Source organism: Galeopterus variegatus, unplaced genomic scaffold, assembly GCF_000696425.1.
Source record: "Galeopterus variegatus unplaced genomic scaffold, G_variegatus-3.0.2 Scaffold8648, whole genome shotgun sequence".
Classification (NCBI taxonomy): domain Eukaryota; kingdom Metazoa; phylum Chordata; class Mammalia; order Dermoptera; family Cynocephalidae; genus Galeopterus; species Galeopterus variegatus.
Genome location: NW_007734759.1, coordinates 44,505 through 64,190, shown reverse-complemented (window position 1 = coordinate 64,190; position 19,686 = coordinate 44,505). Strand labels below are relative to the sequence as shown.

Below are 19,686 nucleotides of genomic sequence, written 5' to 3'. Positions count from 1 at the left end.
GGGGGGGGGGGGGGGGGGGAGGCCAAGCAAATTTTTCATTTCTATATAAGAAGCAAAAGGAACTTATATAGAAATGAAAAATACTATACCTGAAAGTAAAAAAAAGTCAAAGGGTGTGGTTCCCATTCTGGTAATAGCAGATTAGCTTGTATCCTACTCATCCTATAGATAGTAATTATAAACTCTAGATGAAATATTAAAAGCAACTATATGATGGTATCCAAAAGCAGGTAGAAACTCCAGGGGATTCAACCCTTGAAAGAAGGAAGCCAGAGTTGACCAGTTAGCTCAGCTGGTTAGAGCGCTGCCTTATAACAAGAGTTTGTATTCCCTTACTGGCCAGCCAGTAACAAACAAACAAACAAACAAACAAACAGAAAGAAGGAAGCCATGCTGATATCTTCAAAGAGCATTTCCCTTGAGTACACCACCTAGTTCATGTGTGGGACAGGACAGCTAAAATTCAAGCAGAAAGCTGCAATCCTACTGGCTTCAATCCTACTGGCTTGAGGTGTCAAAACATGAAGTTCAGAGCTGCCAGAACAGCTGGAAATTAAAAAGGGAAATCTCAAAAAAAGAGGGTGCCACAGAGGGGAGCCCCAACATCTATGTGTAAATTCCCTTAGATTCTTGGCTGATCCCTGAACCATGCAAGAAACTACAAGGAGCCTGGTGGAAAACAACCTCCAAGGCTGAAAAGATGGAGCAGAGATTTCAGCTGCTGCTCATCACAGGGGANAAAAAGGAAAGAAAATCAAGCAGTCTAACATACATGTAATTGAAGTCTCAGAAGAGAAAACAAATATACAGAAAAAAGGAATAGAAGAAATATAGGCTACAATTTTCCCAGATTTGTTGGAAAACATTAACTGGACAGATGCAAAAAGCCAGTGAACTCCAATCAGGATAAATAAAAAAAAAATCATATGTACAGACAATATAATCAAACTGCTGAAAACATAAGTTAAAGAGAATATCTTGACAAGAGCCAGAGTAAAAAAAATGTATAAACAACTAATCAAATTACGCCTGAATTTCCAAGAGAAACAATGCAGGCCAGAGGCAATGGAATATGATCTTTAAAGTTTGTCCAAAACGGAAAAAATATATATATATATTAGTAAAGAAATCAATCCAGATTTCTATATTCAGAAAAAATACTCTCCAAAAGTGAAAGTGAGGGACTAGCTGGTTCCTGGTTAAGGTGTGGTGCTGATAACACCAAGGTCCAAAATTCAATCCCTGTTACTGGAAAGCAGCCCCCTCCCCCCAAAAGTGAAAGTGAAATAAAGACATTTTCAGATAATAAAAACTCAGAGAATCCATTGCCAGAAGACGGTGCTGATAACACCAAGGTCCAAAATTCAATCCCTGTTACTGGAAAGCAGCCCCCTCCCCCAAAAAGTGAAAGTGAAATAAAGACATTTTCAGATAATAAAAACTCAGAGAATCCATTGCCAGAAGATCTGTCCTACAACAAATATGAAAGGAATTTTTCAGGCTACAGTAATACCAGATAGGGACTCAAAGCTATAAGAAGAAGTGAAGAGCTCTAGAAATAATGTGGGCAAATATAAGAGACTTTTTCTCTTAATGTTTTTAGAAGACATATGATTCTTTGAAGCAAAAATTGTAACACAGTACTACAGGTTTTACAACATATGTAGGTGTAAAATATATGACAATAATAGGACAAAAGATGGGGAGTGAGGGTAAATTAAATTACACTGTTGCAAGTTTGCTAATTCTAAGTAGACTTGTAAAATTAAGAATGCATATTATGGTTAATCCTGCCCCAGTGTGTGAGCTGGGGCAGGAGCCAGGAGAAGGGGAGAAGCGGGGGCCACACCATGGTCACTTTTAATCCTCTACACACTGGCTGCTCCACGAAAAGTTATGATTTCTTAAAATCTCAGAGAACACCTCCATCAATTTTGCCAAAATTTTGACCATCCTTTGCTGCGTGGCAAAGAGAAAATAAACTACCATTTCTTAGTTTGTCTTAAAAAATTTTTTTAAAAGAATGCATATTATAATTTCTAGAACAACACTAAAAAGAAAAGTACAGAAATGTGTAGCTAAAAAGCTCTTACAGAAATTAAACAACCACTAAAAAATGTTCAGTTAACCCAAAATAAGGCAGGAAAAGAAAAACAGAGGAACAAAAAACATATAAAACAAAACAACTAACAAAACAGTGAACCCAAACCTTGCTATATTAATAATTACATTAATTTTATAGTGACTATCCATCAACAATTAAAAGGTGAAGACTGTTAGAACGGGAAAAAAAAGTAAAACCCAACTATATGCTATTTGCAAAAAGACACACTCTAAAGACACAGATAGGTTAAAAATAAAAGGATGAAAAAAGACCATGCAAACAAATGAGCAGAAGAAAGGTAGTATGATTATTAAAACCAGACAAAGTAAAAGTCAAGTCAAGGAGCATCACCAAAGATAAAGATGAGTATTTTATAATGATAAAAGTGTCCATTCATCAAAAAGACATAACAATCATAAATGTACATACTCTTGATAACAGAGCTTCAAAATATATAAAGCAGAAATGGAAAAAATTAAAAGGATAAATAGAAAAATCCACAATTGTAGCTGGTGATTTTTACCATCTCACTCATAGTAATTAATAGAAGTAAACAAACAAACAAAAAATCGATAAGGACATAGAAGATTTGAACCGTCTTGACCTGACATTTATAGAACATTAGAACCAACAGTTGCAGAATATACATTCTTTACAAGTACACATGAAATGGTCATCAAGATAGACCATATGCTATGTCATAAAATAAGTCCCAATTTCAAAAGACTGAAATCTTACAGAGTATATCTTCCAACCACATAGAATTAAGTGAGAAGTCAATTAAGAATAAGATAGATAGAAAGGCACCAAATATTTAGAAATTAAACACCACAATTCTGAATAACCCACTGGTCAAAGAAATTACAAAATAAATTTCACATTAAGTAAAATGAGAAAACACCATATCAAAATTTGTGGGATGCAGCTAAAGCAGTGCTCGGAGGGAATATTATCACATTAAATACTTACATTAGAAAAAAGCAAATTAAGGGGCCGGCCCAGTGGCGCACTGCTACAGTGCGCCGCTTGGGAGCACAGCGACGCTCCCGCCGAGGGTTTGGATCCCATGTACAGACTGGCCACTCACTGGCTGAGCGAGGGGTGGGCGCAACACCGAGGGTTGTGATCCGTTGCCGGTCACGAAAAAAGACAAAAAGGAAAAAATACCATATCAAAATTTGTGGGATGCAGCTAAAGCAGTGCTCGGAGGGAATATTATCACATTAAATACTTACATTAGAAAAAAGCAAATTAAGGGGCCGGCCCAGTGGCGCACTGCTACAGTGCGCTGCTTGGGAGCACGGCGACGCTCCCGCCGAGGGTTTGGATCCCATGTACAGACTGGCCGCTCACTGGCTGAGCGAGGGGTGGGCGCAACACCGAGGGTTGTGATCCGTTGCCGGTCACGAAAAAAGACAAAAAGGAAAAAAAAAAAAAAGAAAAAAGCAAATTAAACTCAAAGGAAGGAACGAAGGAGGGAAATAATATAATAAAGAGAAGATGCCTATGAAATAAGAAGGACAAAAGAAATAGAGAAAACGTCACAAAGCTAAAAATTGGGGTTTTTGAAAAGATTAATAAAATTGACAAATCCTTAACTAGTTCATTAAAATGGCATCAAAAATTACATAAAAATTCTTAGGAATATACTTAATGAAATACATGCAAGATCTCTACCAAAAACTACAAAAAATTGCTGAGAGAAACAAAAGAAAATCTAAATAAATGGAGAGAGATACTATGTTATAATTAGAAAACTCAGTGTCAGTGAAGATGTCAGTTCTCTCCAAAATGATCTACAGATTCAACACGATCCCAATTAAAATTACAACAGGCTTTTTTGTAGAAACTGACAAGTTGATTTCAAAATGTATACAGCTATTTTAGAAAAGCCAAAATAATCTTGAAGCACAAAGTTGAAGGACTCATTTTCTGATTTTGGTATAAAGCTGTAAAATTCAAAACAGTGTGGTATTGTCATAAGGCTAGTCAAAGAGATCAATGAACAGAAAAGACAGTCCAGAAACAGAATCATACATACATGGTCAAATAATTTTGAATAAGAATGTCAAAGCAATTTAATGAAGAAAGGAAAGTTATCAAAAACTGGTCCATCAACAACTGAATTATCTGTATTGGAAAAACAAAACAAAAACAAAAAACAAAGCATGACCCCTATCATTCTAGTGCTTGCAGCCTTTGGAAGTAGTTATGCCTAACTGCTGAAATCCTGCCACTGCCAAGCTATTGTGGAAAGCCTTCAGGCCCAAGTCCTTGCCTAATTAACAGGGACTACACGAACTAAGTTCAACAGGTCACCTATTTTTGCTAGTCTCATTTTTGCCACCGCTCCAAAACTCCCAGGATGATCTATTATGACCCAACCCCCATCCCCAGACTGCTGTGCTCATCTCACCATGTAATACAACTTAACTTTCTTTCAAACCTTTCCATTGTGTTCTCTGTAACTCTTGCTCAAAGATCTGCCCCTTACTCACATCTCCTCTTCTGGTACTTTCCATTGCCTCCAGCCTAATTGAAACCTGGATCCCCACTGAGGTTCTCTCAAGCTGAGAAGGTTACTTATTCTTACACACCAGATATCTCAGGCTTTGGCAAGAGGGTTAGTAATACCGTTGCTCACCCCGTGCTGTCCCCAGACAATTCTCACCCACCCTTGTGAAAAACTGACTTTAGAGTGTATGCCTGCTGATTTACCGCCCTCTAACCTCTTCATATTTCTCAGTTACTCCCTCTTACTCAACAGAGGCAGCTCTTCCTCATCTTTACAATATCCAAGTGTTGGCATTCCTTAAGTTTTGGCTCTGTCCTCTCTTCTGTCTTTTCTGTCTCCATCCCTTCCCTTGGGACAGGCTTTCTCACACTCCTGGCCTCTACGCACTGAACATCAGCAGCATCCCCAGTAGAGAACCACCGCCGTAGGTAATTACAAATGTTCTCATGGCCTCCAATATCTCTCCTCATACCAAATTTCCCATTTGCCAGCTCTTGGAAGCCTAACAGGCATCTCAATCTTAGCATGTCCCAACTGAATTTTTGTCTTGAAACGCATCCTGTCCCAAGTTTTCACCATCTTAGTAAATGACCCAACCCAGAAACCTGGGAGCCATCTCTGACTTCTCCCACATCCAATCCATCAGTGGGACTACTAAATTCTACTTCCAAATCTGTGCACCTCTCTTAATCTTCACTACGGTCACCTCAAACCAAACCATAATGATCTCTCACCTGAATGAAGACTCCCACATCCAATCCATCAGTGGGACTACTAAATTCTACTTCCAAATCTGTGCACCTCTCTTCATCTTCACTACGGTCACCTCAAACCAAACCATAATGATCTCTCACCTGAATGAAGACAATAACCTCCTAACAGGTACCCCTGCTTCCACTCTCCCTTTCAGTAGTCTATTCTCCACGGAGCAGCCAGAGTGGTCACCAAATCACTCCTTTATTAAAGATTTCCTATTCGATTAATATAAAACCTAAATTCCCGTGCCCTAGCCCATAAAACCCTATCTGGCGTGGGCCTTACCTAAATCCTGCACCTACCACTCCCCACCTCACTGTTAAATCCAGTGATACTACCTAGCCAGAACATTCCAAGCTTTTCCAAGTGCCTTTGCATTTGTGGAAGGCTGTGCCTCCAGTTCCCCCTGTGGCTGACTCCTTTTCACACAGGCTTTCTGTAATGACCCTGAATAAGTCTTTCTCCCTCCCACCGCCCCCACTGTTCTCTATTACAGCACCCTGACTGGCCCCTTTAAGCACTTTCTCAAACTGTGTATTACAGACTGAGAACAACTTTGCTGTTGAGTTAGTTGTTAATCTGCTAGTTTGAGTCCCTTTACTAGAATGTCCACTCCAGGAGGATAGAGATCTGGTTCTCCATTGTATACTCAGGAACTGACACATAGTAGGTGCTCTATGAAATGCTTACTGGATGAATTCCAGGTGAAGATAGATAAGCTGCCAAACAAACTATAAATAAGAGATACAAACAGAAAAACCCAATGAAGGGAACTAGCAAATTAGCTAAACAAAACATGACTTCCTCTGACTATCCACACAGGAGGTCTAAGCTGAAAGGACCAAGGAAAGAAAGGCCTAACATTTCAGGAACAAATTTAATCTGAGTTACCCACTCTTCCATTATCAAGGCCACTATTTCCTTTTATTAACAGATATCACCAAATCAGACAGAAGACATACCAAATAATTACCAATCTACAGAGACACAGAGACAGACATTCCGCCTCTGCAAAATACATTCCCTGACTTGAAGAGACTTCAACGCTAGGAGTGAAGACAGAAACTAAAAACCAGTTAACAGGAGGCCAAATAAAACACATGCTACACAGGGACTTGGGAGCCAACTGGAATAGGCTCCCACTAGCCAACGATGAGACAATTTGAACACCAACAAGGATATTAATTACACTGCATTGAAATACATTAAATATAATATTTAAATGTATAATATTATAATGATACTAACACAAAACGAAAATCATTGTTCACCATTGGAAGATGCTAGGAAACCAACTCATTATTTTTAAAACTGGTAAATAAAGGGAAAATCATTCATTTATCCTATCTTTCCTTTATGGACTGGTTTTCACTTATTTGGATAACCAAATAGTTGCTTAAGTAAATCTCTATGGATACAGTCTAGCTATTGAATGAACAAGAAACTACAGAAATACAGCATCATCAACGACTACCAACACCACAAAGAAAAATCAGACATTATGTACCCCTGATGGAAGTACACCACCACTTATAACAGACTTGCCAAAAAATTGAAACTGAATTTGATGTAGCCTCTAGATATGTCTTCCAATTTATAGGAAATATAGAAGAACATGTTGAACAACACCATGGGTATGCAATTAACAAACCAGACTCTGAAAAACTATGGGGCAAACAATCCAGTTTTTCTATTAAAATTCCCAAGAAAAAAGAGAAAGCGATATGGAGAAGAAACTTATAAAGAAAAACTTAAGCAACACATCCACCAATTGCAATGTGTGATCTTTATGTGGATCTTGATTCAAGCAAACTGTAAAATAAATAATGAGACAATTAGGGAAATTTTATTATGATATTTGATGATATAAAAGAATTAACTTTTTGTGCATAAGGTATTGTAATTACACTTGAAAAAAGTGATTATCTTAGAGACATATATTGAAATATTTACAGGTGAACTAATATATCTGGAATTTGCTTTAAGACAATCTGGGGTAGAGGGGGAAAGTGCAGGGATGAAACAAGATTGGCCATGAGTTGATAATTTTTGAAGGCAAGTGACAGGCAAATCAAGGTACTACTTTGGAAGACAAGACTATAATAGGTTTAAAAAGTTCAGAAATAGGGCCAGACCCGTGGCTCACTCAGGAGAGTGCGGTGCTGATAGTGCCGACACTGTGGTTCGGATCCTATTTAGGGATGGCCGGTGCACTCACTGGCTGAGCGTGGTGCAGACAACACCAAGACAAGGGTTACGATCCCCTTACTGGTCAAAAAAAAAAAAAGTTCAGAAATAAAAAGTTAAAAAAGAAACACATACTATAGTAAAGAACATCCCCCAAACCAACTAACTTGTAGCTACCTGGTTGGAAATCAAAGTGGAGCACCTTGACCCCTGAGAGGTGATTATGTCCTGTGCCCAAACTGGCCCTAGAGCCAGGACCCTAAAAGGCCGGTGAGCCCCAAACCAACTAACTTGTAGCTACCTGGTTGGAAATCAAAGTGGAGCACCTTGACCCCTGGGAGGTGATTATGTCCTGTGCCCAAACTGGCCCTAGAGCCAGGACCCTAAAAGGCCGGTGAGGGAGGCTGGGCTCAGTTGTGGATATACAAATTCCTAGACAAGTGAGGTGGAGTTCCCTATGGACTGTGCAGGTGTTTGTATGATAGGCAGTATTAGGGGACTGGAAGGTGAGTGAGGGGAAATCTTTTAGGGTCACAATTGAATAGGTATTTGTGGGAAAGAATGGATGGGGGAACTTATTTGGGAAGTGAATGAAGTGGCTTTGAGGGGAGTGACTGGACCTCTCTGGCTCTTTATTTGTTTACTGTCTGTTTCTCCTCACTGAAGATAGCAGAGAGTTGTCTGTTTTGTTCATTCACTGCTATAAGAGTGCCCAGATCCAGTGCCTGGTACATATTAAACTCTAAATAAATCTATGTTGAGTGAATGAACTCTTATAAAGCCCAATAAAAATACATGCTACAACAGTTTTTCTGTTCATAAATCTTATCCAACCATGTGGCAGCCCCAGAATCTCTCTGAATCTCTTCTGATGCTGGGTGGGGGCTGCTCAATTTGTGAATCATTTTTTTTCCTTTCTTCTTACTCAATTAAACTCTGTTAAATTAAAAAATAACAATAATAAATACATGCTACAACAGCCTTGTAAGAAAACTGTGCTTGGGCTGGCTGGTTAGCTCAGTTGGTTAAAGCACAGCCTTGTAACACCAAGACCTAAGGGTTCAGTTCCCTGTACCAGCCAGCCACCCAAAAAAAGAGAAGCAGATTTTTATATTAAAAAAAAAAAAAAGAAAATTGTGCTCACAAGCAACATAGTTCTCTGAATTAAAATAATTTATTTAAAAAATCACTGGTAATATTACTTTGCATTTTTACTGTCCTCTGTTATAAGTTTTCACACACAGCATCTTATTTAAAACTCACAAAACAACCCTATAATGTAATCAGGCCAAGGATTATTCAGCCTAGAGGAACCTAGGTCTCCTGACTCCTAGTTACTATTTCCTTTTCTATATCACTCTGCTGGAATCTTACCAGCAAGATGTAGTCAAGTGCTAAAGATATAGCACATTTTCCAAGAAGCAAATATATCTTCACAATGTAAAACTAATTTCTAATTTCTGTTGAAGATGTGAGATTTTGTGACTCTGGGTAAGCTACAACATAATTCAACATTAAAAATTAACTCTGACTTAGAAACTCAGAAGAAGAAGCAGGCAAAAAAAAGAAGAGAAAAAACATTAACCTAAGACCAAGAGAAAGTATAGAGTAACTAATAGGATTGTATATTTAAGAGACAAACACGATCTTGTGCCTCGAAGAGAGAATTAGATATAACATTCAGACTTTCCTCTACTGAACTATTAACAGAAACTGGGTTCTACTGGCAAAGAACCTGATTTATTCAGAGCTCAAACACGTTATGCCCAATGGAATCAAACTTTAAACTAGAACAAACTGGCAAGAGCCACAAACAGAAGGCAATTTAAAAGTCCATGAATGCATTTCAAAACATGACTTTGTTGGGGCCAGCCCATGGCTCACTTGAGAGAGAGTGGTGCTATTAACACCAAGGCCACGGGTTCAGATCCCTATATATGGATGGCTGGTTAGGACACTTCGGAGAGCCTGGTGCTGACAACACCAAGTCAAGAAGGCCACGGGTTCAGATCCCTATATATGGATGGCTGGTTAGGACACTTCGGAGAGCCTGGTGCTGACAACACCAAGTCAAGGGCTGAGATCCCCTTACCAGATTTAAAAAAAAAAAAAAAAAAAAAAACCCAAAAAAACATGACTTTGTTTAGGAAAGCCAAAGTCTCTTCAGGTGTGCCTTATTTCAAAAGAGGTGTTTTTCAAGAGAACATACTACAGCAAAACAGTGAAGTTTTCTTTGAATTTCAAATGAATTTTATTATAGAATCCCACTCCCTTGTGGAATAAGGTATGTATAATATTTGGGGTTTGAATTCATCCATATTATTCAGGCAGATATCTTGCTAAATAGGATATATGATCAGGTTTCAAAGAAACAAAAATAAAAAATGATCTCATAAAATCAATACTACCCAGTTCATGTCCCTCTAAAATGGCCTCCAGAAGCATTTAATGTTGGAACACTGTGTACTACCTTTGTGAATATTTTGATGATAGTACTGATCCACTGTCAATAGAGCATTCAGCAGCACTTGGGTATAAAGGGAAAAATAGACTAATGTCTAGACAGCAAGAGGCAAGGGTTCACAGATCGTTCTCAATTGAGTCACTAAGACTCAAAGTGAAGTAATTTCTAACCAAGTCCAATTATTCATTTTATACTGAAAAATGAAAATAAGAGGCATGAGACTGACTAAAAAAGGTTTTTTGTTTGTTGATTTTAAAGTGAATATCACAAAAATCAACCACATTTCAAAGACAATACAGAACCAGAAAGTCACAAAATATTTTTGTCTTGTTTTGGTTTAATCTCAAGTTATTCCTCTGTGGAATAATTTTCTCTTTTTAAAAATACCACCACTAACTTTACTGCCCTCATTGCAGAGATCTTCAAAGCAATAAAAACAAAGGCCTTTTCAATCACAGGACCACTCCTTGGCACCCAGACTGATAAAGAGCTCCCTTGTTTGGATTTCTCAGGAGATTCAGCAGGGTAGGCTGATGTTCAATCATCCTAACTGAAATTATGAATTCTTGATGATACATGTATTTGCACTCACTTACTCTTCAGAGCTGAACATAGCTAGTTCGAGAATTCCCTCCATACACTACTTATCAGACTTTCACTTTAGAGGCAATCCCCTGAAAAAGCCTCCCTTACCTCTCTAAAAAAAAAAAGACTACACAAGCAACTTTTACTTATTTAATTTTTTTTTTTGGTGGCTGGCTGATACGGGGATCCAAACCCTTGCTCTTGGTGTTATTAACACCATGCACTAACCAACTGAGTTAACCAGCTAGCCCCTAATAAGCAACTTTTAGTAAGTCCCATCATCTGAGCCCTAGTGTTGAAACAGTCAAACAACATCATCATTTAGCACAACTTTTATAATGTATTATGATTCAGCTTTGAATACCTAAAGCTGGTTTAGGGTTCAATCCCTGTACTGGCCAGCAGCAAAAAATAAATACCTAAAGCTGCATTTAACAACTAAATGATTGGCCAGGTAGCTAAAATTCATAACTCTTTTGTCAGGGGTGGATTTTGATCTATGCCAAGAAATGGAATTTGGCTTGTCACTCCACAAACTTCTTTGAAAAACTTTAATGCAGAAGCCCCGGAACACTGGCCATTCACAGATTCAGGGTTACAGAGAGCTGTGGCCTTTCATCACAGTATGAACCGGAACTGCAGCTTCCTACCTCACGTGGGAACTAAACAAGACTTGGGCCAACACCAATACCTTCCATGTCACTGACGTCTTGGGAAGTTAGGAAGTGCACTTCAAGAAAAGAGAATCACTGGGCCGAGCCCGTGGCACACTCGGGAGAGTGCGGCGCTTGGGAGCACAGCAGCGCTCCCGCCGCGGGTTTGGATCCTATGTAGGGATGACTGGTGTGCTCACAGCGCTCACTGGCTGAGCGCAGTGCGGCCAGTCTCAAAAAGAAAAAAAAAAAAAAAAAAAAAAAAAGAGAGAATCACTGGTTCTAAACTCTAAAAAGAAATCCCTTCAAGGATGACTTTTATGGTTCGAGATCTGTATCTAGATTAAAAAACAAGAAATCCTAAGGCCTTTGAATACTTTAAATTGGTTATTCTCTCCATGGATTACTTAATACTCATTTTTTTTCCTGGGACTTGACTTGTTCCATATTCTTCAGGAAAGGGGAAGATGCAGACAAGAGTTGGCATCATCTTTAAAATTGTTCTGGCACTCGTGAGGATAAAAAGCAATATTCCAAAAACATGTTAAAGAAAGAAATTACCTTACATATCCCAAAATAGCTTTCATTCAACAGTTTATATAAACCATACAATCTATTCAAATGGATGCTAATTATTATTCTATTTTCATATAGCTTACAATGAATAGCTAAAAAATAGTTATCCTTACTCTACTTGATTATAATTCTAGCTCAACATCTCATCAGATAAAAAAGTCAATAAAGATAATAAAGAATGGTTTTATTAGTTTCATATTTAAGTTAAATGAGATATTTAAGTTAAATGAGTAGAACTAAATACCTCAGAATATTAAAATATAAAGTAGCACAATTATAATTTCCAGCCAATTATAAGTTTTAAATTTGTACCACTTTAATTGCACTTTGTCCAGAAGGACGGAGCATCCATAAAGCTCCTTTTTTTTTGGTGGATGGCCAGTACAGGGGTCTGAAGCCTTGACCTTGGTGTTATAACACTGTGCTCTAATCAACTTAGCTAACCAGCCAGCCCTGTACAGCGCTTATGTAAATATACTAAACATAGAAAAAGTGTGATATTTTTAATGTTAGGACTCTATTTCTAGATATCACATGAAGGACAAGCTCCAATAAAACAAATGTGTAAATCATACATACTATAAATACTAAAAATAACTGTTTATTATTTTAGGAAAAAACTACTTGCAAGAGACAATATATTTATAAGAGACAATATACTTACAAGAGATAGCAGCAAACTGAACAGGTCACCAACATAGTGATGATAACTCTAAAAAACAAAATGCAAATGTCATTAGATAAGTAGCAAACTATGCAGACACGCAGAATGGTTTAAGTCCCCTTCTTAAGTTATCAAACTGACATGGACTGTGCACCAAGAACATGGATCTGAACCTGTTCAAACATCCAGTAGACTGCAATATGCCCCATGGTGCACTTGGTACAAGTTTAAGTACGTAATTAAGCATTTGTATTTAAAGTGATATGTACTGATGCCACAGCTTAGATGTCCAATCCAAATTCATATGAAACTGAATAGAAAAGGCTGCCATGACAATTAGTTTTGGCACCCAAATAACTACCCTATTTGGTAGTATTCTCTGCAGTGAAATAATACTGCACTTCTAAAAATATGACTGAAGCGCTGAGCTCTCCCCAGCTCCATCCATGTCTGAAAAAGTTAAACTTAGGTTTCTGATCAGCTGAATTTCAACATTTCTTAAACTAAATTAATAATATTCTCATTCCAAAAGCTCCCCTTCTAAGTCTCCTACTCCCCAAAAGAAGCTCTGCCATTTCCACCCATCCTCAGATCTATCATCTTTTGCTCATGCCTCCTCTGCACCCTCACAGTCACCAAATACTGTGGGTTCATCCTTTGAAGCATCTCTCCCCTATGTGGATTTCTTCCTTTCCATTTCCACTGTTAGCAACACATTCACCAGGTTTGCCTGGCTAATTGTTGGCAGATTCAAAACCTTCTTCCCTTCCTTTCACTCCGTTTAATCACTCAAATTAATCTTTCTAAAATATTCCTTTCATTATATTACTCTCCAGCTTAAGAACTTTCAATGGTCCCCATCATCCATATGAGTGTTTTCCAAAGAGAGGTCTCCACATCCTAGGGAGTGAACAAGACTATCTCCTAGAACTTAGGAAACAAATACCTGAACTTCTATTTACATGTATTTTTAACTCATCCTTTAGAAGTTGTGTGTGTATTTTCTGTGGCTGACATATTGGCACATTCACTCATTCAACAGATTTTCATTGAGTGTCCAGTATGTACCAGTCTCTGGGGAAAAAGCAGTGAATAAAATGGATAAAAACCCTTGCCTCGTGAAATTTACATGCTAGTTGGCGGGAACACAGACACCAAATAAGAAGAACGATAAACAAACGACAATTATCTATCAATCTATGGTTAGTATGCCAGATGATCAGTAAGTGCTGAGGAGGAAAATAAAGCAGGAAAGGAAGCCAGGTATACAGAGGGTTGGAGGGTGCGGTTGCAAATAAACAAACGACAATTATCTATCAATCTATGGTTAGTATGCCAGATGATCAGTAAGTGCTGATGGAGGAAAATAAAGCAGGAAAGGAAGCCAGGTATACAGAGGGTTGGAGGGTGCGGTTGCAAGTTTAAAGAGGATATTCAGGAAAGGTCTTGCTGAGGAAGTGGCATTTGAGTTCAGACCTAAAGGAGGCCCCGGAGTGTTCCAGGCAGGGGGAATAGCAAATGCAAAGGCATGAGGTGAGAGGGTATCTGGCATTCAAAGAAGGAGGCCTGTATGGCTGAAGAAGGGAAAGAAAAGGGAGCCTAGCAGGAGGTGAGGTCAAAGAGGTTATCATGTGGACTCTGAATGGTCTTGGGCTTTTCCTCTCAGTGCAAAGGGAAGTTATTTGAAGGGATTTGGGGAGAGGACTGACGAAATCTGATTCAAATTCTAACAAGATTTCTCTTCTGGGATGAAATAGACTGGGGGAAGAGGGGCAAAGAAAAAGGCAAAGAGACCAGTTGAGGGGAATTGCAATAATCCAAGTGCATAAGGCTGGCAGCAGTGCAGGTAGTAAGAGTTGGTCAGATTCTGGATATATTCTGAAAACAGAGTCCTCAAAATATACAATTTATATATTACACTTACAATACATAAATAAATAAACATGTCCATACATATTCATTTATGTATTATAAGGGGGTTTGTTCCAAAAAAAACTTTGACAGTTGCATAATAAAAGTGTTTGAAGACCTAAAGAATCAAGTCCAGCTTCTCAAATATAATCAATTCCCTCCACACCTCCCCCTACTTTCAAACATCAACCCTTCATTCCTGAAGGCAGGTGCCCCTCACTGTTGCCCCAAACATATCACGTTTATCATTTTCAGTTCCAAGCTTCTGCTCATCTTCCCCACTTCCCATGTCCCAACCTGGAATCCCTTCCCTCTTCTCTTCTTCAAAAGACCATCTCAGAAAGCTGAAGCAGCTGAGGCTCCATTAACAGATTCATATAAAAGCTTCCTCATTAAAATATCAGCTCCTATAGTGCTTCTTCTTAGGAGCTGCATGTGAGGTATTTAGGGGTGAAATGTCACAATGACTGCAATTTACTTTTAAATGGTTCAGAAAAATTACACACACACACTCACGTATTCACAGATAAAGCAAATATGAATAAGTTAACAATTACTGAATCTAGATGGCAGTGTCCAGAACTTGTTGTACTACTCCTAGTTTTCTGTATGTTTGAAAAAGTTCCTAAAAAAGGGGAGCTGGGCTGGCAGGTTAGCTCAGTTGGTTAGATTGTGGTGTTGATAACACCAAGGTCCAGGGTTTGATCCCATACTGGCCAGCTGCCAAGAATAGTGGGGTGGGGGAGCTGACTGAATTTTTGGCACATTAATCTCTGTGCTCTATTCCCTTCTCCTCCCCCACATGTACTGGTAAAGGAGCCACTATGAAAAAACATGAAGTTTTTACAGAATCTGCGGATTCCTAAAGAAAAAAGAGGGAAATCATGAAAAATAGGAATGGTCAGGAAAGCTGATTCCAGGCACAGACTTGATTTTATCCCGCCTCTTTTCAGTTGCAGAAAAGAATTAAAAGAGCAAGGGGCTTACTTTGGGTTATCCATAGATTCAGAAGAGGAGTTTTCCCTTCTGCCTTTTCTCTGCCAGTTTTTTTTTTTTTTTTTGGTGGCTGGCCAGTCTGGGGATCCAAACCCGTGACCTCGGTTTTATAAGGTGTGCTCTAATCAACTGAGCTAACCAGCCATCCCTCACCAGGTTCTATAACCTCCTAATCACCCAATTTTGAGCATTCAGGTGTACAGGGGTCTCTCGGGTAAGATGATTTGACATCAAAGTACTCTTTTGCTTTCCTTCCTTCCCTTCTCACACAGTTCCTTTACTTATCACCTTAAAGAAGATACTTTTAATCCCTCAAATCAGAAATGCTCTTCTGTATTAAAAATTCATCACAGTCCTTGAAGCAGTTCAGCTCCTTCATGTATTTCAAAAAAATCTGATTTGCAGTCTTTTCAGGAGGCAAAGGGAAACTAGTACTAATTCAGTACTAATAGTTCCATTTTAAAATGAGGAAATGGGAACATGGAAAAGTTAACTAAATGGCCCAAGATCACAGGGATCATCCACCTAGGAGCAGTATTTCTCAAAGTGTAATACACTAACTCCTAGTAAGCACTATGTTTCAAGACTTGCTCAATCCTGCCAAGAGTAGGAAATACAAGGATTGCAGTGGAGGCTGTGAACTGGACCCAGATAATGTATCACTAACAGGTCAAATACCGGAATCATGACAAGTAGGGCTAGAAACTGAGTAGAAACAGGAGGGGTTTCATTACCCTGGATAATAGCAATAGCATCAGATCCAAAGGATGGGGGGAAGGTAGTCTTTAAGAAAGAAGTGGTCAGGGGCCGGCCCCGTGGCGTGACAAGTAGGGCTAGAAACTGAGTAGAAACAGGAGGGGTTTCATTACCCTGGATAATAGCAGTAGCATCAGATCCAAAGGATGGGGGGAAGGTAGTCTTTAAGAAAGAAGTGGTCAGGGGCCTGCCCCGTGGCACACTCGGGAGGGTGCAGCGCTGGGAGCACAGCATTGCTCCTGCCGCGGGTTCGGATCCTATATAGGAATGGCCGGTGCACTCACTGGCTGAGCGCGGTGCGGGCAACACCACATCAAGGGTTGTGATCCCCTTATCGGTCACAAAAAAGACAAAAAAAAAAAAAAAAAGAAAGAAGTGGTCAGTGCTGCCAGCACATTAATAAATGCTTTTCTGAGTATGTAGGCCAGAAAGGCAGACAGTCAGGGGTAATGAAATGGCTGAAGATATAAACAAAACAAAGAAACACTTTGTTGTTCTCTAACCCCAGTAGGAAAAAACAAGTCTAATCAAATTGGGTTAATACAAAATGTTTTAATAACCCCAGAATTCTGACACTCTACACCAACTACCATAGGCGGGAAAGATAACCCTGTATAACTGGTGCTATGCAGGGGGAGATACAACCTGATGCTTACAAATAACAGAAATTCATCTACCATATTTCCTTTTTTAAAAATTTATTATTTATTTTTAGGCTAATAGAAGTAACAAATATAAAGTAAATCTACTCCACAGAGCAAAAGGGGCTCAGGTCACAAAATATCAAGAAAGTAATAAAATTTTCTTTCCTTTAATAAAGGTAATAGAACTATCCTTCAACAGATATTGAGTGCATACTGTGCGTGCAAGGTACTGTGAAACTAGGCACTATGAAGCCACCAATTCGTTTCAAGGAATAAAGCAAGAGATGGTGTTTCGGACAAACTGTGACTTCAGTCTAAGTATCACCCCACAAGATCTTGAACTGAGAAAAAATGACTAAAAAGCAAAAGAGGAACCAGAGAGAGGGTGTCCTAAGACTCCTTTGAAGATAAGACTCTATTTTATACTACAACAAAAAACTTTACTTCCAAAACAGACAAAGCTGTTTAACAAACCAGTCTGGAAAAAAATCTTTCTTGGCCAATCATCCTAAGCACTTGCTACACTCACATACAAGAGCGGGAGCTCCCTCAAAAAGGCATGACGCAGGGGCTTCTAAAACAGTACCTCCCGCTCCTTGGTAATTAATCTCCCTTTAGATCAGGCCCCAACTACCTCCTGGCGTCGGCTAGCTGCAAGGCCTGGGCTCAATGTCGTGGAACAAGCTTGCTCTATATGCAGTTGCAACAGCATGGGAGGCAGGGAGGACAATTTCTGTTTTATTTACTTGATCCTTTAAAGTTTGGGAAACAAGGCCGCGTGTGGGTGAAGGGCAGGGCAAAAGGGGCGAAAATCGATTAGGGACGAACCCCAACTTCTCCTTAAGTCCTTATAAGCTCCCTTCCCACTGCACTCTTCCCACATAGGACCATGATGAGAAAAAATTCTCCTAAAACTCGTTTCCAGGGAGGGTCCGCCGAAGGTCACCCTCCTCGCGCGCGGGCCGGGGAACACTGATAAGGAAGACAGGGGGCTCCACAGGACGAGGGCACCCCTGCAAGGTTCTCTGACCGGTCAGTGAGGGGGTCGCCCCCTTCCCCGCCCGGGCCTACCCGGTCCTCACCGCACGTCCCTCCCAAGGCGGGCCTTGCGCACTTACCCCCGGTTAGGACCCTTAGGAATGAACCAGGGCACAACGAAGCCGACGAAGCCCCAGAACACGCTCATCACGATGAGAGGCACCGTGAGGCCGTGATACGCCATGGTTGCGACCGGAGCTGCCAACCCCTACCCCGCCACCTCACTTCAGTCCCACCCGGAAGTGTCAACACCAGGCCGCGTGACCAGCGCTCGTGAAGCCCCGCCTCCCACGCCCCACGTGACCTGCACGCTGGACTCCGCCTCTGGGGGGGTAGAGATAGCCCCGCCCTCACTTAGCCGGTGTCAGGGCTCTTTAGAGGCGAGTTGCTCAGCCCGGAGTTAAGGGTCCCGGCACGAGGGGCTCCGCAGAGTTTTCTGATAAGAACTTAAACCCTATTAGGCAAAGAGTGTAGTTATTTACAGCTTTATCTACTTCTTATGCAACAAATATAGAGAACTTAACAATAGTAAATTACTTTTCTGAATTCCTGTGTGCCCTGCACTGGGCTATGAGCCTTAAGTGCGTGAACTTGTGTTGAACTCCTCACTACAGCCTATGAGGTGGTTATAATTATTATCCTCACTTTGCAGTTGAAGAAACTGAGGCTCAGGGAAAAGGTTAAGGATCCTGCCCAAAGTCACATAGTAAGTGTCAGCACCGGGATTCAACCTCCGATGATCTGATCTTCAAGGCCAGACCTCTTAACTGCTGCACTACCATATATCTTGTGCACTTTGCAGGTTCTGGGGTTACAGATATCAATCAGACACCCCCAGGGAGTTCACATTCTGGGGAGGAGATGGATGGGCTTTCCACACAAGCCAGTCCTCATCTGGTCCTTGAAAGAGGAGTAGGAATTAGCCAGAATAGTAAGGAGAAGATGAACATGGAATTTCTAATGCTTGCTGAGGATATCACATATGTATTTATAGTATGATACAACCTTAGAACATAGGTGGAGACCAATTCTTAGAAAGGTTAAGGAGCTTGATAAAGTTCACAGGCAGAAGCAAGATGGAAAGCATATTTATAAACTAAATAAATCCAATATGCTTTACTGCAGACCACAGTTTCCCTGCAATAGCCATATTTCATTACCTCGTATTACTTCCTGATTTCTTTCTTCATCAAGTAGAATGGACTCCTGAATTAAATGGAATTTGGGAATAATCTTCAACATCTGTACCAACTCTTCAAACATAATTCTGAGCTTTTACCTGACCAGCAGTGTAAGAAACTAGTTGATCTCCTTTGTGCTCATACTGCTCCCCACAAAACTTAACTCAGTGGAAATTCTGTTGTCTTTAAGTTCCAGTCCAAGTACTGCCTTCTGCAAGAACCATTTCTTTCTGTTAGCACCTCTCTTTGGCTTTGTGATTGTGGATGTATCTTAACCAACCCTCTACTAGAGGGCAAACTCTTTAAGAACAGGTACTGTTTTGAGGGGGTTTTGTTTTGTTTTGTTCTGTTTTGTTTGGTATGGGGATAAAAACAGGTACTGTTGTTAACTTATCTTTGTTTCTGAGAGCACTTTAAGCAAAATGTGCTCCATACACAATTGCACAACTGAATTGAATAGTTAGGAAAGGGTGAGATCAGCCAGAACTAAATTAGAGAAAGTTGTTCACCACTTTTCTTTCCCATTTCTTATTTATTTATTTATTTATAATTGTGGTCAAATACATTAACAAAATTTACCATCTTAGCCATTTTTAAGCATGCAGTTAAATGTATTCACACTGTTGTGCAAATAATCCCCAGAACTTTTTCATACC

The 19,686-nt window shown here is 39.7% G+C and overlaps 1 protein-coding gene across 1 annotated transcript in view; it reads right to left on the bottom strand.

Annotated features, from left to right (window-relative positions):
• The window catches only part of ATP6V0E1 (ATPase, H+ transporting, lysosomal 9kDa, V0 subunit e1), a 32,775-nt gene extending 14,657 nt beyond the window's left edge, over window positions 1-18,118 (bottom strand). Inside the window, exons 1-2 of the mRNA XM_008593041.1 lie at window positions 17,930-18,118; window positions 12,505-12,552 (exon numbers count right to left, since the gene is read on the bottom strand). Coding sequence (XP_008591263.1) covers window positions 12,505-12,552; window positions 17,930-18,033 — 152 coding nt within the window. The 5' untranslated portion in view covers window positions 18,034-18,118. The remainder of the gene's footprint in view (window positions 1-12,504; window positions 12,553-17,929) is intronic.
• Between the last annotated feature and the right edge of the window lie 1,568 nt (window positions 18,119-19,686).